This window comes from Aquarana catesbeiana, linkage group LG06, assembly GCF_042186555.1.
Source record: "Aquarana catesbeiana isolate 2022-GZ linkage group LG06, ASM4218655v1, whole genome shotgun sequence".
Classification (NCBI taxonomy): Eukaryota; Metazoa; Chordata; class Amphibia; order Anura; family Ranidae; genus Aquarana; species Aquarana catesbeiana.
Window position 1 is genome coordinate 259,841,284 of NC_133329.1, and position 24,408 is coordinate 259,865,691.

Here is a 24,408-nt window from a genome sequence, read left to right on the forward strand (position 1 = left end):
TTTTTTTCCACGCATGCCTGAGCTCATCCCCTGAGTGTACTTCACTGATGGACTTGTGGGTGACATCATGTGGGGTAGACAAGAGAGGAGGGCTGGCAGGGATCAGCTCACCATAACAAGTAGATCTGCTACAGCAGCTTCCTTGTGCTGCTCTGCATCAGGAAACCACTTCTGTGCCCTCCTGAGGCCCCCCTGTGGTTTGCCCTCCTGATGCCCCCCTTCACAGTGGTGTGCCCCCCTGATGCCCCCTGTGGTATGTCTTTCTGACCCCTCCCTGTAGTAAACCCTTCTGACCCCAATGCACCCTGCCCTTCTGACCCCCCCTAGCACCATGCCCTCCTGACTGTTCTGTCCTGACCCAGCTATACTAGGCATTCCTGAGCCCCCTGTACTGTGCTTACACTGCCCTACCTATTACTGATCCTTGGGCACTGCCCTATCTACTACTGACCCCTGGACACCACACTACCTACTACTGACCCCTGGACACTGCCTTACATAATACTGACCTCTGTACACTGCTCTACCTACTACTAGCCTCTACTGACCTCTGTACACTGCTCTACCTACTACTAACCTCTATTGACCTCTGTACACTGATGTACATATTACTGACCTCTGTACACTGCCTCGTTTTCTACTGACCCCTGGGCAGTACCCTACATACTACTTACCCTGGCCAGAACTTAAAGCAGACAGCCAGGCTAGCATTGAAGCCAGCCAGGCCAGAAACTAGCGCAGCCTGCTGTACCAGATGTTTTGCCTTCATGATAAACTCCTGTATCAGTCTTGTGGTGGTGACTAATTATTCCGCAGACATGAAACAATTGTGAATGAAAGTGAATGCTGAGTTTCTTGCTGAAGCTAGCATTTAAGGTAGGCTAAGTTTGTATTTTTACAGTGACATTAGTTTTATTAGACTTTTTAAAGTTTTCTTTATCCGTCCATTTGTTTTATTGGGGGCTTGCTAGGGAACTTCTTTAAAAAAAAAGGGGGGGGGGCATTGCAACCTAGTGATCTTTGATATCTTCCATGTTGTCCAGTTAGATCTCCACCTCTCAAAGGTTGCATACCCCTGGTGTCAACTTTCCCCACTCTCTGTCTCTCTGTAAAATATACACCTACCGGCCACTTTATTAAGTACACCTTGCTAGTACCGGGTTGGACCCCTTTTGCCATCCGAACTGCCTAAATTCTTCTTGGCATAGATACAACAAGGTGTTAGAAACATTCCTCAGAGATTTTGGTCTATATTGACATGATAGCATCACGCAGTTGCTGTAGATTTGTTGGCAGCCCATGATGCAAATCTCCCGTTCTACCACATCCCAAAAGTACTCTATTGGATTGAGATCTGATGACTGTGGAGGCCATTGGAGTACAGTGAACTCATTGCCATGTTGAAGAAACCAGTTTGAGATGATCTGAGCTTTGTGACATGGTGCATTATCCTGCTGGAAGTAGCCATCAGAAGATGGGTACACTGTAGTCATAAAGGGATCGACATGGTCAGCAACAATACTCAGGTAGGCTGTGACATTTAAACAATGCTCAATTGGTACTAAGGGGGCCCAAAGTGCGCCGAGGAAGTATCCCCCACACCATTACACCACCACCACCAGCCTAAACCGTTGATAGGAAGGAAGGAGTGATGGATTCATACTTTCATGTTGTTTATGCCAAATTCTGACCCTACCATCTGAATGTCACAGCTGAAATTGAGATTTTTTAGACCAGGCATTGTTTTTCCAATCTGTTATTTTCCAAATATTGTGCGAATTGTACCCTTAGTTTCCTGTTCATAGTTGACAGGAGTGGCACCCAGTCTGGTCTTCTGGTGCTGTAGCTGATCTGCTTCCAGGTTCGATGTGTTGTGCATTCAGAGATGATATTCTGCATACCTTGGTTGTAACGAGTGGTTATTTGAGTTACTGTTGCTTTTTTATCATCTCAAACCAATCTGCCAAGGCTGCCCTACAGGTAATACATGATTATCTCCTAAACCTGCACAGTTTAGGAGATATTGACCCTACATGCAGCCGCTGACATCAGGGGCGCATGTGCTTGGCAGGTCCGGTGTATCCTGATGGAACTTGATGGAACAGAGGGCTCCCGCGCGCATGCATGGGAGTGACGTCATCGTGGCTCCTGTGACTTACAGCGCCAGAGCAAGCGATCCCAGAAGAAACGAAGAGGGAACATGTCAGCTTCCACAGCGGTGATTGGGCGTGCTGCAGGAGCTTCGTTCTAGGGTAAGTATTTCATAATGTGCTAGTATGAGATGCATACTAGCACATTATGCTATTGTCCTGCAGGTTTTTTTTTTTCCGCTTTTTACTTCCTCTTTAAATCTCCTTTCTTCCCCATTCTGATGCTCAGCTTGAACTTCAGCAAGTCGTCTTCATCACGTCTAGCGTCTAGATGGCTAAATGCATTAAGTTGCTGCAATGTGATCAGCTGGTTAGCAATTTGTGTTACCAAGCAATTCAACAGATGTACCTAAATAGTCAGCGAGTGTATAATCTATCTAGTATACTGTAAATATACTGTATCTCAAAAATATTTGTTCATCATTAGTCTTCCTGTTTCAACATATGAAAACAATGATTTTCACGTTATGTCTATTATTCACAGTTTATCATAGCTGAAACTGTGCCATGTAAGCCAATGATTAATTTTATGATCTATCCGCATACCTGCCCATTTCTGCTAACAACATAGCATACTGAACAATTTTATTCCTATGAAAACAGCACATCCTATTAATGCTACGTAATATTAAAACTTTTATTTCTGTTTCTGTCCAGATAATGACGGAAGAACAGAGAAGGAGGACATTGGTTCTGCAGGGTGATAAGAGTAAATGGATTACTCCATCTTGTCTTACAGAGCTCCTCCAACTGAAATCACACTATCCCCTTGCTCCCCTGGTGGTCGGGAATACTTTTATTGGTAAGCAGTGGAGTGTTGCTAGTAAAAGAATATAATATACTAGATACATTCCCATTGTTTTGTTCACACTTTGTTCACACTTGTGCATTGTGGGAATGTGCACAAAATTGCGCGCTTCCCCATAATGCACAAAAATGTGCTGCTCTTTTGCAGACGCGCAACTGTGGCATTAATTCCTAATGGTGCCATACATCTTGCAGGTCCATGTGATTTTAAAATTGCTTCTTTTGCGTATTTCTCTCGTATAGGGCAGTTTATTGAAATTAATGGGCTGTCCTAAATGCAGGAGACATGGGTTGCCAGAGAGGTGAGTTATATGCCTCTTTTGCTGGGAACTTATGATTTTTTGTAACCTTATAGAGTTGTTTAAAATGTGAATTTTAATGATGGAAATTACAGTTTTGTTTGCATATTATTCTACACAATGCTTTCTTGATACTGTGCCTACTGAGTGTGGTTACCATTTCTTGTATTCAAAGTGTAGATGAGGTTATAACCCCATTTTCAAGGGTCAGTAATAACATTTATTTTACTGTTGTAAGAGCAATGCATCATTATCAGCTCCTGGCTAGTGGTCCTTAGAGTCCTTGGCCACCACAAAAGGTCTCTCCTTATAGCCCACTAACTGCATAACGTGCACTGAGTGGCTATGGTGATTGAACCAGTAACATGTTTGACATTCTTATCTATGAGACATGATGTCATTAGCTTTGATAAATGCTAGGGTGGGTAAAAGATAAGAAAATCTGATCAATTACATAGTGGAGGACTTAGGTCACCGCAAAGCAACGTCTATTTGATTTTTGTATTAGCAACCCTTCCAGCTTCAGAAAAAACTGAGGAATATAAATAGGTTAAAGTATAACTAACAGCATTTTTTATAGAGTGGAGAGGGATTTGAATACCTGTCAAGTTTCTGCTGTTGTCTGTGCCCCCCCCCCCCCCCCCCCATTAGGGAGATTCACCCTCTTTATTAGGCCTGCTTACCATTATCACCAAAAGTGAAAGTAAATGAAAATCGTAAATTCTTGGCTTTTCCCCAAAACAGAAATCGTGAAGATATCTCCAATGGAGACATTATTTCTGTTGATACTGGTGACGACCTCACCAATGGGACACAGATGGAAAAAATAAACCTTAGAGGGGTTAGATCCCTGCCTTACGCTATCCAAAATGGAAAAAAATGTGCCTTTAGTCCTACTTTGAGTTTAGAATTGTTACCATCTTTCGGACTAGAAGAAGATTTAGCTTGAAATGCATTTTACTGGTCTTTACAATCTGTGTACGATTTTGTTACCTTAAAGTTCTCCCCATGACAACATAACAAATTATTACACTGACAAAAATATGCTTCTTCAACAAATATAGAACTGAATAAAAATAATTGTACTTCCTTATTAGCCTCTTGAATAGGAAGTATATAATTTATCCTTTGTCATTTTTATCCTTGTATTATACCATACACACTATTTTATTTTTCTGTATGTGTTATAATAACTATTGCAATAAAACCAATTGTGGAAAAAAAAATTAAGATATCATTTTTTATTGTAACTTTTACCCTCCCATTATTTAGAAATTATAACATACAAACTGAGCATTAAGTAGGCACTAGAGAGGGAGTCACCTTACACAATATTTAATTGATGTGTTTAATTCAAAATTCAAAATTGCCTATACACAGGGACATGTCAAAAGAAAAGAACATCAATCTAATTTTGATCTAATGTGGCAACCAAGCTACTACTGGTATATCTTGCAACAATCGTTATCAAACAACCCAGGGCACAATTAACATCAAGGGTTTGTATTATTGCATCTAAAAATCTGGATATCTGGTAGCAAACTGTAGTTTGGGCAGGGAGCCTCTCACAAATTTACTTGCCAGGAGTAGTTATCCTGGTTGATTGATTTCTCCCTAAGTTTGGCCTTGTTGCACTTTTCTCTTCTACCACTAGGTGGCCAGGTACTTGGTGGTACTAGATATGAGAAGGACAACTCAAGGTCAGGTTATGGGTATATGGGGTATCTCAGCCAATTGGCATGGGTTTTCTTGAATTCCTTGGCCTGCTGGGAGCACCTATATATTTGGGTGGAGTCAGGTGATCAGTGTTCTGTGCCACCTGGACAGCTGTCTGGGTGGATGTGTGTCGTACGCCCCGGGCTGCTAGGCCAGAGATTGGGCCGATCCTAGGGGCATCTGGATGCTAGGCTGTGTGAGGGCCTATCCAGAAGTAAAGAGAGCAGCGCAGGGTTGGGATTGCGGCTTGCAGTCCAACCAGAAGTGAAGGTCCTGCCGGCCGGAGAACCTGTCAGTGGTCGGAGGTAGAAGGAAAGCTGTTGCCACAAAGGGACCACAGTGAGTAACTGAAGCAAGTACCAGAACCACATTCTCACCAAAAGGGCACGGTGGAGAATCTGGAAACTTCAGGCAGTGATCAAGTCAGGGACCCAACCCGCAGAGGAGATGCTTGCAGAGCAGCCTTGTGAGTCAGGCCAGGGACCTCGCCAGTTAGCAGGGGTGAAGCTTGAGAAGTATCTGGAGTGCCAAGCTAGGGACCCAGCAGGGAAGCGTGGGTGACGCTTGAGGGTGATACCACCGCAAACCTTGGTGTAGCTCAAGGGATTCAGAGTCAGCGAATCAGAGGGTCTAGTGAGAGACAGAAAACTCAGTGTTAAAGAACTACAAGAGGCAGTTGTAGTGAAGCTGAAAGGACTGTTACGTTTAAGCTAGGAACTGTTAAAAACTGTTGCCATAGGAGACAGCATTCCTGCATGTGCAGAAGTGGCACCTTGCTAGGGCCTTTCCCTGCACGACTGTCTGCGTATTGAAGTCTCGGAGTCTGCCAATTTAATCTGCAACTACTTAAGGGTGTCCTGGCCCTAACCCTCTTTCCCCCAAAAATACAGAAATGACTGTCAAAAGAAATAAAACCTCTTTTACATCCAAGAAGTGTCTGGCACCATCTTTGCACCCACTATGCCTCACAACCCACTACATATTGAAGGATGTCAGCTATCTTTGGCCTTGGAGTTCCTCATTACACTGGACAATGCCAGAGACCTTGCTACATTAAAGTAGTATTAAAAAAACAACTAATGGAAAAACTTTTTTTCTTTTTTTTTTAGTGGATAGAGTGAAGAGGGATTAGAATACCTGTCAGTTTTATTGCTGTCTGTGTGTCTATTAGGGACACACTATTTCTGCTTTCTTTTACCATTGAAAGTGAAATTAATCACAGCTTTCGGATTGTCTCCAGAACCGTAATATAGAGGAAATCTTTCAATGCGGACACTAGTTCTGCTGACCCTGGTGACAACCAGGGATTCCCTCCCACTCCCTGTTTTAGCTATGAGACAGGAAATGAAGAGAAATATCCCCAATGGGACACAGATGACAAAAATGAACCCTACAAGGGTTAATACCCTCCTTAACCCTATCAAGAAGAAAAAAATTGCCTCTAGTTCTACTTTAAACCCAAAAGCAAAAATGTAATATATTACAGCTTACCAACCCTTAGATGCAGTAGCTGCAATAGTTTTCCTTTTTAGGCTTTCCCCCCCCCCCTGGTTTCACCTGGTGATCTGGCCAGTAACACACCTCCTGGGTGGCTCCACTCTGGATGGAAGAACAACAGAGCTACCCTGCGACAGCAGCATTGGTAACCTGGTTAGAGAGTAGTGTAATGCCCCGTACACACGTTAGGATTTTCCGACGGAAAATGTTCGATGGGAGTTTGCTGTCGGAAATTCCGACCATGTGTAGGCTCCATCGGACATTTTCCATCGGAATTTCCGTCACACAAAATTTGAGATCTGGATCTCAAATTTTCCAACAAAATCCGTTGTTGTAAATTCCGATCGTGCGTACACAATTCCGATGCACAAAGTTCCACGCATGCTCGGAATCAAGCAGAAGAGCCGCACTGGCTATTGAACTTAATTTTTCTTGGCTTATCGTACGTGTTGTATGTCACCGCATTCTTGATGTTCGGAATTTTCAACAAGATTTGTGTGACCGTGTGTATGCAAGACAAGTTTGAGCCAACATCCATCGGAAAAAAAACATGGATTTTGTTGTCAGAAAATTCTATCGTGTGTACAGGGCATTAGAATTAGATGGACTTGACTAACAACTTGAAGTGGGAATCCAAATAACATTTATTAAGCAGCTACAGCAACAGTTTGGGAAAAAAGGATTTACATAAATAAATAAAAGCTGATCAATGAACCCTTTCAGAATTAAAGCAGAACTAAAGTGTTCTAAATTAACATACTGCATGCAGGCAGGCTCTTTATTGCAAAAGGGATATGCTATGTCTCCTCTGCAATAAAAACATAGCTACAAATGAAACAAACAAAGCACAGCATTTTGCCCGTGGGACGTTGAATGAGGTATAACACAGCCAATAAAAATTATGGAAATTTATTACATATACAGTAAAACCTTGGTTTGAGATTAGCTTGGTTTGAGAGAGTTTTGCAAGACAAGCAAAATCTTTAAATACATTTTGACTTGATATACAAGCAATGTCTTGATATACAAGTAGTGTCATGTCACAACTGAGTATAAAACAGAACAAAGGCACCTCTAAGTGTAGCAATATGGTTACATTTAATGAAGGTACAACATTTATCAAGTCATATGGTTGATGATAAAAACAGGCACATCTATGCCTGCATACTTATATGTGCCTCTTTTAATCATCAACCATGTGAGTTGCTAAATGTTGTACCTTCATTAAATGTAACCAATGCAACTCTATGGTGCATCTCTGTTGTACTTCTTCCTGTGTGGTGTTTCCTGTTCCTGCTGGTTCATTCAGTAAACATGGCTTCTGTACAGTAATGGCTTGTGCTGTCTCTTTACATATATCACATCAAACATGATGTCAGAAGATTTCTGGATCTATGCTCTTTCTACACACTTGATGCTGAGAGCCTGCTATCCTTGATGTGAGTGTTCTTGGAACTGTTTGTGCCTCCTGACAATTGCAGGCCTGTCCTGGATGCTGAGTATTTGCAGCAAGAAAAACAGCATCATGGCAGCTAACAGCATTCCACTGCCTGAGGCAATAAGGGTGAGTGGAGATGTCAGCAGTAACTGGGACAATTTCAGGGCAGAGTTTGAAGACTACTTCCTAGTCACAGGGTTAAATGAGAAGCCTGCAGCAGTGCAAGCAGCCACGCTGAGAAGGGTGATGGACAGTGAATGCCTCCATGTTTACAAGCATAATCTGAACCTCACAGAGGAGCAAAAGAGTGACACCAAAACCATTCTGGATGCATTAGAGGCTTTCTTCATATCTACTAAAAATGTCATATATGAAAGATATATATTTGGCTGCTGTAAGCAAGAAGACTGTGACTTAATAGACAGGTTTGTCACATGGCTAAGAGAAAAAGCTGCAAGCTGTGAGTATGGCTCTCTGAGAGATGAACTTATTTGTGATAAAATAGTTTTGGGTATCACCAGTGAAAGCACACGCCAGCACCTATTGAGGAAACATGATTTAGATCTACAAACAGAAATTAAGATATGTTGTATTGCAGAACTTACTGACAAACATATGAAAGCAATGGAGCAGGATAAACTGATTGACAATATCAATGCAGCCTCTAAACAACCAGCATAAATTTCAGCACAAGGGTCACCTACACAACTCACCTGGGAGAAAGCTTGCATCATGCAAGTATTGTGGCAATGTGCATGTACGAGCGAAAGAAAAGTGTCCTGCATATGGGAAAATCTGTACTGCATGTGGTAAACCAAATCACTTTGCAATAGTGTGTCTCTCTAGTAAAATAGAAGCAAGGAAGCTGCACACAATTGAGCAAATGTCAGATCCGGAGGACGCACAACTGCTTAGCACTGATATATTTTATTCCTCAGAATGCATTAGTGCTGTAAACACAAAGGGCAAAAAATGGTTTGTAAACCTCAGATTAAACAATATAATCCAACCCTGCCAGCTGGACTCGGATGCAACGTGTGATTTTATGAGTATAAAGGACAAAATAAAACTGGCACCCAGAGCACCCCTTCAGCCTAGTAGCACCAAACTAAAGTTGTATTCAGGGGAACTAATGGAATCATTGGGGCTATTCCAAACAGAATGCAGCAAACGTGATTGTATACACAAACTGAAGTTTGAGATTGTTGATGCCAATCAGAAACTACTATTATCGGGTTCAACATGTGAGCACTTTGGACTGATGCTGTTCACCATTCCAGCTGAGCTACATAATGTTGATAATCAGCCTGCACAATCTCTGACTAGGCCACTGACAAAACAGCAAATTATTCACACATACAGTGATGTGTTTGAGGGCCCGATAGTCTTTGTTCCAGGAGAGGTTTGTTTTGAACATGATCCTACCATTCAACCTGTACAATATGCCCCATGCAGTGTGCCTATCGCCATTAAGCCTCCGGTTAAAGCTCAACTAGATAAATATGAAGCTGAAGGACATCTAACTTCAGTATCAGAGCTTACAGATTGGATCAGTAACATGGTTGTTATCAGAAAGCCTGAGAAGATCAGACTATGCATTGATCCCAAGTTTCTGAATATGGCCCTGAAATGGCCACACTACTTAATGCCAACACTCGATAATATTTTGCACAAACTACCTAAAGCACGTGTCTTCACACTTGTTGATGCTAGAGATGTCTTTTTACATTGCAAACTGGATGAAAAGAGTAGCTACATGACCACGTTCTGGACTCCTTGGAGCAGAAAGAGATGGCTCAAACTACCATTTGGAGTCTCTGTAGCAACTGAGGTATACCAGCGAAAGCAGCATGAACTATTAGGTGGTCTTCATGGAATTGAGCCAATAGCTGATGACATTCTTATAGTTGGCTGCGGTAATACAGATCAGGAGGCTGAGCATGACCATGATGAAAAGTTAATAGCACTACTGGATCGTTGTAGGCAGGTGATGCTGAGGCTTAGTGTAAAGAAATTGCAGTTCAAGGTGGAAGAAGTCCGTTTCCATGGACATATCCTGTCTTCACAAGGCTTAAAAGCTGACCCGGATAAGATTAAAGCCATTGTGGATATGCCACAGCCTACTGATGACAAAGTGGTACAAAGATGTACTGGTTTTGTTACATAACTAGCAAAATTCCTTCCGCACTTATCTAAGGTGTGTGAGCCATTAAGGCGACTTCTGGACAAAGATGCAGTTTGGCACTGGCTTCCCAAGCATGACCGGGCAGTAGAGGATATAAAAGGCTTAGTCACCTCTGCCCCAATGTTGAAATACTATGATGTTGCAAAGCCTGTTACGATGCAAAGTGACTCCAGTAAAAATGGTCTAGGTTGTTGCCTTTTGCAGAAAGGTCAGCCAGTTGCATATGCGTCCAGAGCTCTTTCCTCAGCTGAGAAAATTTATGCTCAAATTGAGAAGGAATGTTTAGGCATTGTATTTGCTTGCCAGCGTTTCCATCATTATCTTTATGGAAGGGATTCAATTACAGCTGAAACTGATCACAAACCTCTGATAGCCATATTCAAAAAGCCCCTTTTGTATGTTCCCAAGCGTTTACAGAGCATGATGTTTACATTGCAGCATTACAACCTCAATGTTGTCTACAAGCCAGCATGTGAAATGTATATCAGCGAAACCCTGAGCAGAGCTACGTCAGATAATGTGGCACCTGGAGGTGAGCATGAGCATCGCACAATTTGTCTGCTGCAACAGGAACAACATTTCCCTGCTGATATCAATCAAGCGGACTATCTTAATGTCACAGATCAGCGACTACATCAACTCATACAGCACACTGACAGTGATGCAACTTTACAAGCTTTGAAGTCTATTGTTTTAAGTGGGTGGCCAGATGAAAAAGAGGCAGTACCTGGAATTGTAAGGGAATATTGGTCCTTTAGAGATGAGATCAGCATACAAAATGGTATCTTGTACACAGGTCCAAGGGTCATTGTGCCAAAGTCACTGAGAGCAGAGATGTTATTACGCATATACTCCAGCCATATTGGTGGTGAAGCATGCTACAGACAAACTTGTGATACTCTTTACTGGCCCAATATGCATGGTGAAATCAAAGACTTTGTCAGTAATTGTCCCACCTGCAATGAATATGCCCATTTACAAGAAAGAAACCATGTCACATGAGATACCTACACGTCCGTGGCAGATTATCAGTATGGACTTATTCAACTACACAGGCAAGTCGATCATTATTCAGTCTTCTGGGAAATAGACCTTTTTCCCGACTTATCCACTGAAGCTACAAGAGGTGCAAGGCTCAGTTTGCACGTCATGGCCAACCAGATACAATGATCTCCGACAATGGCCCTCAGTTTGCAAGCCTACAATTCAGAAAATTTGCCACTGAATGGGAGTTTGAGCATGTTACTTCCTCACCACGTCATCCACAGGCTAATGGCAAAGCTGAATCAGCTGCAAAGATTGTTAAAAATGTATGCAAGAAAGCACAAAGTGATGGTAAAGACCCATGGAAGGACATTTTACATTGGAAAACCACTCCGACTGAAGGCATGCATAGTAGTCCGGCACAAAGACTGATGTCAAGGAGATTAAAGACCTCCTTACGAGTAGCAAATAGGCTGCTTGAACCCTCTGTCATACAAGGTGTTACAGAAAAGTTAAGGATTAAGAGACAAGTGTCAAAGGCACGATATGACACATCGGCCAGAGATTTGCCAGAATTGAATATTGGGGAACAAATCCGTATGAAACCATTAACTGGAGATCGAACAGGCCGTTGGAGAATAGGTACTTGTCTGCAAAAGGTTGCACCACGCTCCTATCTTGTGGACGTTGAAGAAACTCTCTATTGCCGCAATTGAGTGGATTTAAGAGTGGCAGAGCAGTCTGAATCTCAGTATCCCATTGATAGATCAGACTCACCCAGTATCACAAGGACATACTCACACATTGACAGTGAGGCATGTACAGAGGCAATGCCTCATACCAATGCAATGCCTCATACCAATGGCAATGACAGTTCTGGGCAAGCAAGTATACCCGACAGCTATCAAGCGCAGAGCATGCCAGTACGTGATGAGAGGAGCCCAGTAACTTCAGAGAGGGCTAAAGGAATCCTTGCACAAGGGCCATTTTTCACCCGTAGTGGTAGATGTTCAAAACCACTAGTGAGACTTAACCTATAGAATGTCTTATTGCTGTGTTTCTTTTCACAATGTTCGTTTATTAACACTAAAAGGGGGAGATGTTATGGATGATATGTTTCTTTAAATGCAACTCTATGGTGCATCTCTGTTGTACTTCTTCCTGTGTGGCGTTTTCTGTTCCTGCTGGTTCATTCAGTAAACATGGCTTCTGTAAAGTAATGGCTTGTGCTGTCTCTTTACATATATCACATCAAACACCTATCACTTTATTTCTAGTTATTATCCATGTTATAACCAACAAATTTATTAAAAATATCTGATAAAAGCAAAAAGATGTAATAATAAAAACCTCCACGCCAAAAAAACAAAATTTAATAGTAAAAAAACTAAAAAAATTAAGCTTCTCCCCTGATTGAACAAAATGATCAATTGTGGTTGGTGATAAATAGAGGGCGCTGGTATATTGACTAGAGATAATGACAATAGTGGAAAAAAAAAAAAATAGTGCATAAGGCGTAATTTAGTGGTGTTCATTATACATATTTTTCTAAATTACACCTTATGCACTATTAGTTTTTTTTTTTTCCCACTATTGTCATTATCACTATACCAGAGCCCTCTATCTATCACCAAAACCAAAAAGATGTCTACTCACAAACATAGACTTGTAAAGTCCAAGCAATTTGAGAGAGACTAGCCACCCATGTGGCTTGATGAGCCCGTTTACAAGTCTATGTTAGTGAGTAGACATCTGTTTGGTTTTATCAGATATTTTTTATAAATTTGTTGGATAATGCACTAGGCCAGAGCTCCCTCTCTCTTTTTCATTATAAAAACATAGCTGCCTGCTTGCAGATTTCCTAACCACTTGACCTCCGGAGGATTTACCCCCTTCATGAACAGGCCATTTTTTGTGATACGACACAGTGTTACTCTAACCGACAATTGCGCGGTCGTGTGACACTGTACCTAAATAAAATTTATGACCTATTTTTCCCACAAATAGAGCTTTATTTTGGTGGTATTTGATCACCTTTGAATTTTTTATTTTTTGCACTATAAACAAAAAAAGACTGACAATTTAAAAAAAAAAAAAAAAAAAACAATATTTTTTACTTTCTGCTATAAAACATATCCAGAAAAAAAAGTGAAAAAAATCTAATTTCTTCATCAATTTAGGCCAATATGTATCCTGCTACATATTTTTAGTAAAAAAATCCCAATAAGCGTATATTGATTGGTTTGCGCAAAAGTTATAGCGTCGACAAATATGGGATATTTTTATTCATTTTTATTTACTTGGTTTTTTTTTACAAGTAATGGCGGCAGTCAGCGACTTATAGCAGGACTGCGATATTGCAGGAGACAGTCAGACACTGACATTTTTTAAACTTTTTGGGGACCAGTGACACTAATACAATGATCAGTGCTAAAAAATATGTAGTCACTGTACTAATGACACTGGCTGGAAAGGGGTTAACATCAGGGGTGGTCAAAGGGTTAACTGTATGCCTAGCCTGTGTTTTCTACAGTGTGGAAAGTATTTTTACTAGGGGAAGACATGGATCCTTGTCCCTGCTTTGCAGTGACATAGAATCGATGCCTTCCCACCTGTCAGAATGGTGATCTGCCTTGTTTACATAGGTAGACTGCTGTTCTGTCTGTCTGCAGGATGATCGGTGGGTGCCGGTGGACATCAAGTCAGCGGTACCTGCTGATGGGATCCTGCTGTGTATAATCACAGTGGTAGCAAACTGGCGACGGCGCACATTTTGCTCCTGCTACCCGAACGTGCAGGATCACGTATACAGTATCTCACAAAAGTGAGTAGACCCCTCAAATTTTTGTAAATATTTTAAGCTATCTTTTCATGTGACAACACTGAAGAAATGACACTTTGCTACAATGTAAAGTAGTGAGTGTACAGCTTGTATAACAGTGTAAATTTGCTGTCCCCTGAAAATAACTCAATACACATCCATTAATGTCTAAACCGCTGGCAACAAAAGTGAGTACACCACTAAGTGAAAATGTCCAAATTGGGCCCAAAGTGTCAATATTTTGTGTGGTCACCATTATTTTTCAGCACTGCCTTAACCCTCTTGGGCATGGAGTTCACCAGAGCTTCACAGGTTGCCACTGGAGTCCTCTACCACTCCTCCATGACGACATCACGGAGCTGGTGGATGTTAGAGACCTTGCGCTCCTCCACCTTCTGTTTGAGTATGCCCCACAGATGCTCAATAGGGTTTAGGTCTGGAGACATGCTTGGCCAGTCCATCACCTTTACCCTCAGCTTCTTTAGCAAGGCAGTGGTCGTCTTGGAGGTGTGATTGGGGTCGTTATCATGTTGAAATACTGCCCTGCAGCCCAGTCTCCGAAGGGAGGGGATCATGCTCTGCTTCAGTATGTCACAGTACATGTTGGCATTCATGGTTCCCTCAATGAACTGTAGCTCCCCAGTGCCGGCAGCCCCAGACCATGACACTCCCACCACCATGCTTCATTGTAGGCAAGACACACTTGTCTTTGTACTCCTCACCTGGTTGCCACCACACACTCTTGACACCATCTGAACCAAGTAAGTTTATCTTGGTCTCATCAGACCACAGGACATGGTTCCAGTAATCCATGTCCTTAGTCTGCTTGTCTTCAGCAAACTGTTTGCGGGCTTTCTTGTGCATCATCTTTAGAAGAGGCTTCCTTCTGGGACAACAGCCACGCAGACCAATTTGATGCAGCATGCAGTGTATGGTCTGAGCACTGACAGGCTGACCCCCCCACTCCTTCAACCTCTGCAAAAATGCTGGCAGCACTCATACGTCTATTTCCCAAAGACAACCTCTGGATATGATGCTGGGCACGTGTACTCAACTTCTTTGGTTGACCATGGCGAGGTCTGTTCTGAGTGGAACCTGTCCTATTAAACTGTTGTATGGTCTTGGCTACCGTGCTGCAGCTCGGTTTCAGAGTCTTGGCAATCTTCTTATAGCCTAGGCCATCTTTATGTAGAGCAACAATTCGTTTTTCAGATCCTCAGAGAGTTCTTTACCATGAAGTGCCATGTTGAACTTCCAGTGACCAGTATGAGAGAGTGAGAGTGATAACACCAAATTTAACACACCTGCTCCCCATTCACACCTGAGACCTTGTAACACTAACCGGTCACATGACACCTGGGGGGGGGGCTAATTGGGCCCAATTTGAACATTTTTATTTAGGGGTGTAATCACTTTTGTTGCCAGTGGTTTGGACATTAATGGATGTGGGTTGAGTTATTTTAAGAGGACAGCAAATTTACTCTGTTATATAAGCTGTACACTCACTACTTTACATTGTAGCAAAGTGTCATTTCTTCAGTGTTGTCACATGAAAAGATATAATGAATTATTTACAAAAGTATGAGAGGTGTACTCACTTTTGTGAGATACTGTATATATGTGATCCTGTGCACAGCTGCTGCCCTGTAGCAGTAAAACTGCTATAGGGCGGTCAGCAAGTGGTTAGAAATGTACACAAAGCTGTGCATGTTCAGCTTAGTTTACGTTCCAGCACAGTGCCTGTATGCTGGGATGACCGCCATCAAGATGGCCAAAGAAGATGCTGGCACCCGTGAAGGACCTTGTGGGCTTTGGACCTTTGAAGCACTGAAAAGCTTTTTATACTTTAGCTTTATTTTACTTGGTTTGCTTTAACACTCTCTTGCATTTGCTTGACAGCTTGGTCTGTTTAAGGACCTTGAATAATAGTAAATAGTAATAGTAACTAGCTGGATCATAATTTTTTGTTTTTGGGTTTGATATCGCCTTAAGATTGAAAGCGGGCAGATCTTTCAGAGTTCTGTTTGTACGTAGATATGCTGGATTATGGGCACCATACTAGAGTAATATAATGGTTTATGTAATAAGGTTTTCATATGCTTCACTCAAATGATTGCAATGCACAAAGTGTTGTTCGTCCCTCCAGTAGACTGGAATGATGGTTCCTATGCTCCCTTCTGCAGTGTGTGGTAAAGGTAAATTTTTTCACTATCCAAAGCACATCAGGGCAGCGTTACTTATCTCCAGAAGTTGGAGTTATGAATAAAATAAAGGAATTGTTGCCAGACATTTCATATGTGTTTAGAAGTCTAGCAGCCAGCATCTATAGTAGAACAGCTGTGCAGTGGTGCAGACATGAATAAACTGTCATACAATAATGTGCTTACCATAGGTGTGTGCAGGGGGTGTGCCAGGTGTGTCTGGGTACACCCTAATCACTATGTGTGGTACCGATTCCCCCTACTGCCCAGCCCCCCCCCCCGTGTTGTCCCCCCTGCCCCACAGTGCTGCTGGCTTCCCTCCTCTCCTCTCCCTCCGGTTGCTGCAGGGGATATTTCAGGATGGAAAGCAGGGGAAGGGGCTAGTAAATATGTAATTTACTGGTCTCTTCCTTTTTCTAAATGAGCACAGTGAACACACTCACTCACGGTTTGCTATGCTTCAGTTTGTGAATGAACAAGAAGCTGCTCAGCACAGAGCACTAGCCATTCACTGCTCAGTGCAGCTGAGGCTGCAGAGAAAGGCATGCATGTTTGAGCTTTGGGGTGCACACCCTAATGCAATAGGCTGCACACACCTATGGCACTTATGTGTCTATGGAGACACATGTATACCAGTTCAGATCAGGTGAAAGATGTGTTGTGTTACAGTATATAGTAAACTACAGAAACTACATAAAGCTGAGCTGAAACTGACAGATTTTTAAAAGAAGAGGTTGATAAGTTCCTTGGTGTTTATATGTACATATTCATAGGCCAGTTCTGTGTTGACATGATCATTTTACTGGTGCATCATCTTTTTACAGGACCCCCCGTCAATCTAACTGGATCATTTTACCCAATTATCATCTCCCCAGCCAGAGTCCCAGAGCTCAGTATTGTAAATTTTGCTGAGAAAGGTAAGTGTCATAACTGAATAGTGACAGTTCTTTCCTGAAGTAGCTGGACTGTACACAAAACATACTTAGGTATATTTATTATCATGTTTTGTAGAATTCCAGTCAAATCCTAACTATACTTAAACCTACTTCCACCTCCATTCTAAACCTATCTATTCTAACTACCCTGTAAGAGAAAGATGTCTATACTTACCAGTGCTGAGGGCACTCTGGTCAAGTCACATGATCGGTTCCCTGTGCCGGCTTCAGGTTACAGGAGGGACAGCTAACAACTGATGACCCACAGTAAGCCTAACGGACGGTGACGCCATGGCCCAGGCAGTGAAGCTGTCCTCTTCACTGAAGAATAGTTAGGATTTGACTGGAATTTTACGTGAAAGTGTAACTCAAGGGAAAACCTTTTAAATTTGGGATAGAGTGGAGAGGTATTAGAACACCTGTCAGTCTCCATTAGGGAGATTTACCCTCTCTATTTGTCCTGTTATCATCTAAATTGAAAGTAAAATAAAATCCCACATTTTGGGGTGATATTAGAACAGTAATAGATGGGGAATCTTCCAATGAGACACTAACTCTGGTAATCCTGGTACCAGTGGCAGCTGGTGCTCAAAATTTTGGGGGGGGGCGCAAACAAACTGAAAAATACTGAACCCCCCAATCAATTGCAGCCTCACTGTGCCCATCAAACGCAGCCACGTTTGACCATCAAACGCATCCATTGTGCCCATCAAATGCATCCATTGTGCCCATCAAACGCAGCCATTGTGCCCATCATATGCAGCCACTTGTGCCCATCATATGCTGCCACTTGTGCCCATCATATGCTGCCATTTGTGCCCATCAAATGCTGCCACCTGTGCCCATCAATTATTACATTTTTATTAAATTTGACATATCCATTAAAACCACCTTCATAACATATTTATATTTATCACAAAGGGTCAACACATCTTTATCCATTTCCTAAATTCCCCCGCCCCCCCCCCCAAAAAAAGGGAAAACTCTCCCTTCTCCCCCCTCCCTCCACCCCTCCTACCTCCTCCAAATACCTTATATTAACCCTTTCATGACTAAGCCTATTTTTGAAATTTGGTATTTACAAGTTAAAATCCGTATTTTTTGCTAGAAAATTACTTAGAGTTCCCAAACATTATATATATTTTTTTAGCAGAGAATCTAGAGAATAAAATGGCGATTGTTGCAATATTTTTTATCACACGGTATTTGTGCAGCGGTGTTTTAAACGCAAATTTTTGGAAAAGGGACACTTTCATGAATTTAAAAAAATCCAAACAGTAAAGTTACCCCAATTTTTTTGTATAATGTGAAAGATGATGTTACGCCGAGTAAATAGATACCAAACCTGTCACCCTTTATAATTGCACGCACTCGTGGAATAGCGACAAACTACGGTACCTATGAATTTCCATAGGCGACGCTTTAAATTTTTTTTACGGTTACCAGGTTTGAGTTACAGAGGAGGTCTAGGGCTAGAATTATTGCTCTCGCTCTGACAATCGCGGCGATACCTCACATGTGTGATTTGTACACCGTTTACATATGCGGGCGCGACTTCCGTATGCGTTTTCTTCGCTGCGCGAGCTCGTGGGGACAGGGGCACTTTAAAAATTTATTTTTTTTTTATTTATTTTATTTATTTTTTTACTTTATAAATTGTGTTAAAAAAAAATTTTTTTTTTGAATGTTGTATAGAACCTCATAAAATTTATGGAACTCTGCCGCTATGGCCTGAGTTTCCATTATCTTTTTATTGTGGACTGCTGTCTGGCTAATAACCGACCACTTTTATTTCCTTGTTCGTAGGACTGATGAGCAAAAAAATCTATACTTATTTTAGTTTTCTGATCATACACTGCACCAACTTGCACCGCAAGGTCTCCAATTGCTGAACATCTGCTGGATCTAGGTGTCTTTTATGTTTAATTTCCAACTCATTAATCTCTTCCAGCAGACCTACTATCTCTTTTTGTTTTTCTTTTTTGATCCCTGACCCATGCGCTATCAGTTCACCCCTAATCACTGATTTATAGGCTTCCCACACAGCCTGCTCAGATCCTTCTCCGGCACATTCATTTCAAAATATGTTTTAATCTTAAGAGACAATGCCTCCACTACTCTGTTATCATCCAGCAATGATTCATTTAGCTGCCAAGTCCTTTCTAGTTGACCTGCAGAAACTGGTAAAAAGGTCACAGTTATAGGAGCATGGTCTGAAATTGTTATGGATTCTATAGTGAATGAGCGAGTCCTTTCCAGGTAAAACTGGTCCACTAGGAAAAGGTCCAGACAAGAATAGGTGCCATGTACTTTAAAATAATAGCTATAGTCCTTACTCCCATTATGTGTCGCACGCCATCCATCCACCAGATGCAAGGAGCGCAAAAGTTGTTTTAGATGTTTTAAAGCTTTAAAAGATATAGGGATTTTACCCGTTGACGTATCTTTACCTGGGTCTAAGGTAAGATTAAAATCCCCTCCCAGGATCAAAAATCCCTCTTTGAACTTCTCCAAAAGCTTCAGAGTTCTTACAAGAAAATTGACCGTTCCTGTATTTGGCGCGTACATTGAGGCAAATGTATAACAATAGCCATGCAGTCTTCCCTTTACAAAAAGAAAACGGCCTTCTGGTCCATTTGTGAGGCTATTAAAACCATCGGGCATGTCCTTCCAAAGGCCATTGTCACCCCCCTTGCCCTTGAAATGGGGGATGGTGCATGGTACCACTGATTAAACAGATGTAATGGCATATTTGGAACTGACCCCTTTACAAAATGCGTCTCTCGCAGGAAAGCCACGTCCACCCTATGATGGCGCAGCTCCTGCCATAGGCGACCCCTTTTCTGGGGTGAACATAAACCTCTTATATTATACAATATCACTTTTATTGGGCCTGCCATTACTTAGACATAGACATACTACCTACTCTATTCCTCTGGTATCCGCTGTCTTTCTTTGCTCTCTGCCGACGCCCCTGGGAGGAAGGAGAGGGAAAAAAAACAAAAAAAAAAAAGGGAAATCATGAAACCCTCCCCTCTCCCGCCCCCCACCCACCCCACCCTCACCTCAGTATTCCACCCTCACCTCAGTATTCCACCCCAAGGAATACATACTAATCGGGAGATAAATCCGAGTGTGGGGGGCACCCTCACCCATCAGTCACTTCGTCTTCCTGCTATACTGCAGGATCTTAAGTCCCTTATATCGGACCTGACCTAATGGGTAGCCCAAACCTTTACCCAAAAATACCTTAACATGCATCCCTCTATCTCTCTACCCCCAGGTAATCTACTACATTCCCCCCCCCTTATTACTATCTTATCTATAGGGATCCCTTATTACCTTATCCCACTGATTATTAATTCAGGGTAGGGGGACTAGAGGTGTAGGAGGTACAAAAGGTACCTGTTTTGACTATGGGACAGGAAGTAAAATGAAAAATCCTCCATGAGACCTAGATGGCAAAAGAAAACTAACAGGGGTTATACAGTGGATATAAAAAGTCCACACACTCCTGTTCAAATGTCAGGTTTCTATGATGTAAAAAAATGAGACAAAGATAAATCATTTCAGAACTTTTTCCACCTTTAATGTGATCTATATATTGTACAACTCAATTGAAAAACAAACTAAAATGTTTTAGAGGGGGGGGAGTAATAATAAAATAATGTGGTTGCATAAGTGTGCACAGCCTCTTATAACTGGGGATGTAGCTGTGTTCATAATTAGGCAATCATATTCAAACTCATGTTAAATAGTAGTCAGTACTCACCTGCCATCATTTAAAGTGCCTTGGATTAACCCCCAAATAACGTTCAGCTGTTCTAGTAGGTCTTTCTTGACCTTTCCTTAGCTGCATCCTACAGCAAAAGCCATGGTCTGCAGAGAGCTTCCAAAGCATCAGAGGGATCTCATTTTTAAAAGGTATCAGTCAGGAGAAGGGTGCAAAAGAATTTCCAAGGCATTAGATATACCATGGAACACAGTGAAGACAGTCATCATCAAGTTGAGAAAATATAGCACAACAGTGACATTACCAAGAACTGGACGTCCCTCAAAAATTGATGAAAAGATAAGAAGAAAACTGGTCAGGGAGGCTGTCAAGAGGCCTACGGCAACATTAAAGGAGCTGCAGGAATATCTGGCAAGCACTGGCTGTGTGCTACATGTGACAACAATCTCCCGTATTCTCCATATGTCTGGGCTAAAGGGTAGAGTGGCAAGATGGAAGCATTTTCTTACAAAGAAAAACATCCAAGCCTAGCTAAATTTTGCAAAAACACATGACGTCTCCCAAAAGCATGTGGGAAAATGTGTTATGGTCTGATGAAACCAAGGTTGAACTTTTTGGCTATATTTCCAAAAGATATTTTGGAAAAAAACAACACTGCACATCACCAAAAGAACACCATACCCACAGTGAAGCATGGTGGTGGCAGCATCATGCTTTGGGGCTGTTTTTCTTCAGCTGGAACAGGGGCCTTAGTCAAGGTAGAGGGAAATATGTACAGTTCCAAATACCAGTCAATATTGGCACAAAACCTTCAGGCTTCTGCTAGAAAGCTGAACATGAAGAGGAACTTCATCTTTCAGCATGACAGCGGCCCAAATCATACATCAAAATCAACAAAGGAATGGCTTCCCCAGAAGAGGATTAAAGTTTTGGAATGGCCCAGTCAGAGCCCAGACCTGAATCCGATTCAAAATCTGTGGGGTGATCTGAAGAGGGCTGTACACAGGAGATGCCCTCGCAATCTGTCAGATTTTGAAGGGGTTTTTGCAAAGAAGAGTGGGCAAATATTGCCAAGTCAGGAAGTGCCATGCTGATAGACTCATACCCAAAAAGACTGAGTGCTGTTATAAAATAAAAAGGTGCTTCAACAAAGTATTAGTTTAAGGGTGTGCACACTTATGCAACCAGATTATTTTAGTTTTTTATTTTTACCTCCCTCCCCCCAAAAGATTTTAGTTTATTGTTCAACTGACTTTTACAATTTTTAGGTCACATTAAAGGTGGAAAAAGTTCTGAAATAATTTATCTTCTTATGTCTCATTTTTTTACATCACAGAAGCCTGACATTTTAACAGGGGTGTGTAGACTTTTTATATCCACTGTAACCCTCCCTTACTCTATCCAAAATCAAAAAAGCTTTTCCTTTAGGTACATGTAAAATGGAGGCACACATGAAAACTGCTGTCAAGTGTAAGATTATTGTATGTACCTGGAGTATTTGGATTGATTATGTGAGCAATGGCCACTTCAGAAGTCTTTTGTAACATTGATGACTATTTTCCCATGGACTGAGCTCAGGGGATATCCCTCTAAGGGGCTACCCCTACACCCTCTCTACCCTCTCTTATCCCTCTCTGTTCTATCTGCCTACATATTTTCCCTATGCTTTGTATCTCATTTCTTCTCTGTTCCCCACCAGACCCCTTTCCATACCTCCCGACTTTTTGAGATGGGAATGAGGGACACCCATCAGCAAAAGTATGCAGGCATAGGACACACCCCTTGCCACACCCCCTTAAAGGAGAATTGTACAAAAAAACAAGATTGGTAAAACCCACAAGTGCTTTTTTTACCACTACTATTCCTTTATATTGGCTTTTGGAATTTAAAAATGCAGCAATTTAGAAATCAGATGAAAGGTTTAGCGCTGGAAAACACTTTTTGATAGATAAAAAATGCATTTTATATACATCTGTATAGATCAGACCAAAATGAGAGACAAATGAGGAGGAATGAGGGACAGAGGGACATTGCTCCAAATCAGGGACAGTCCCCCAAAATCAGGGACAGTTGGGAGCTATGCCTTTCACACTGAGGCGGTTTTCAGGTGTTTTAGAGCTAGAAATGGCACCTGAAAACCACCTACCATTCATTTCAGTGTGACTTTTTACACTGGGATGGTGCACTTGCGGGACATTAGGAAAAGTCCTGCAAGCAGCATCTTTGTGGCTGTTTGGAAGCAATGTATGTAGCGCTCCCAAAACGCCCTGCCCATTGAAATAAATGGACAGTGCTTCTAAAGCGCCTGAAAAGCGATTCGGAAGCGCCGCAACACGGGCACTTTTAAACCCTCCTTTGGGGTTAAAAGCACCCTGATAGCAGCTGAAAAACGCCACTTAAACAGCACTAAAGCACCACTAAAACGAGCGGCGCTTTAACACTAATGCGGCCGCGGCCCCAGCGTGAAAGGGGTCTTAGTACTCAGGATATTTAAATATCTCCCCCATCTATTCATACCCAGGTTGACTCTGTGTCTTCTATAGGGATTTATATACATCTTCTACAGCATTCCTGTTGTATAGTTCAATTCCCTGTACCGTCCCTGTACTTTGTTTTGTACTGAAATGTTCAATAAACCCTTACTATTTAAAAAAGTAGAGAATGACACATGTCAAATATAAAATATTACCAGCAGCAACGGTTTAGTCATTTCAGATTTCTCTGGATGAACAGCGAAGATTCAAGTCAGTTTCATAGCTAAACTGTTGTATACAATAATGCACTAAGGTAAAATACATCTGTACGCACTGCAAATTCTGATGTTGCACATACTGTTTGTATAGATGTAACACTGTCATTTGGGTTTTCCTGGCTTAACTAGGGATGAGCCGAACACCCCCCGGTTCGGTTCGCACCAGAACCTGCGAACGGACCGAAAATTCGCACGAACGTTAGAACCCCATTGACGTCTATGGGACTCGAATGTTCGAAATCAAAAGTGCTCATTTTAAAGGCTAATTTGCATAGTATTGTCCTAAAAAGGGTTTGGGGACCCGGGTCCTGCCCCAGGGGACATGTATCAATGTAAAAAAAATTTTAAAAACGGCCGTTTTTTCGGGAGCAGTGATTTTAATGATGCTTAAAGTAAAAAAAAAAAAAAGTGAAATATTCCTTTAAATATCGTACCTGGGGGGTATCTATAGTATGCCTGTAAAGTGGCGCATGTTTCCGTGCTTAGAACAGTCCCTGCACAAAATGTCATTTTTAAAGGAAAAAAGTCATTTAAAACTGCTTGCGACTTTAATGTAATGTCGGGTCCTGGCAATATGGATGAAAATCAGTGAGACAAACGGCATGGGTACCCCCAAGTCCATTACCAGGCCCTTTGGGTCTTGTATGGATATTAAGGGGAACCCCGCACCCAAATTAAAAAAGGAAAGGTGTGGGGCCCCCAGGCCCTATATACTCTGAACAGCAGTATACGGGCGGTGCAAACAAGACAGGGACTGTAGGTTTGTTGTTAAGTAGAATCTGTTTGTAATTTTGAACTGGTACATTTTTAACGTGTTTAGCTCCAGCCAAAAAATCTATTTTAAGTTTTTTGGAAAACCTAGGGAAGGGTTATCACCCCTGTGACATTTG

The 24,408-nt window shown here is 41.8% G+C and overlaps 1 protein-coding gene across 2 annotated transcripts in view; it reads left to right on the top strand.

Annotated features, from left to right (window-relative positions):
• Positions 1–24,408, top strand: part of LOC141146727 (aldehyde oxidase 1-like) — a 238,943-nt gene that overhangs the window by 40,787 nt on the left and 173,748 nt on the right. For both annotated transcript variants that reach the window (XM_073633237.1, XM_073633236.1), the window contains exons 2-3: positions 2,808–2,952; positions 16,923–17,015. In XM_073633237.1, the coding sequence (XP_073489338.1) occupies positions 2,811–2,952; positions 16,923–17,015 (235 nt within the window). In that variant the 5' untranslated portion in view covers positions 2,808–2,810. The remainder of the gene's footprint in view (positions 1–2,807; positions 2,953–16,922; positions 17,016–24,408) is intronic.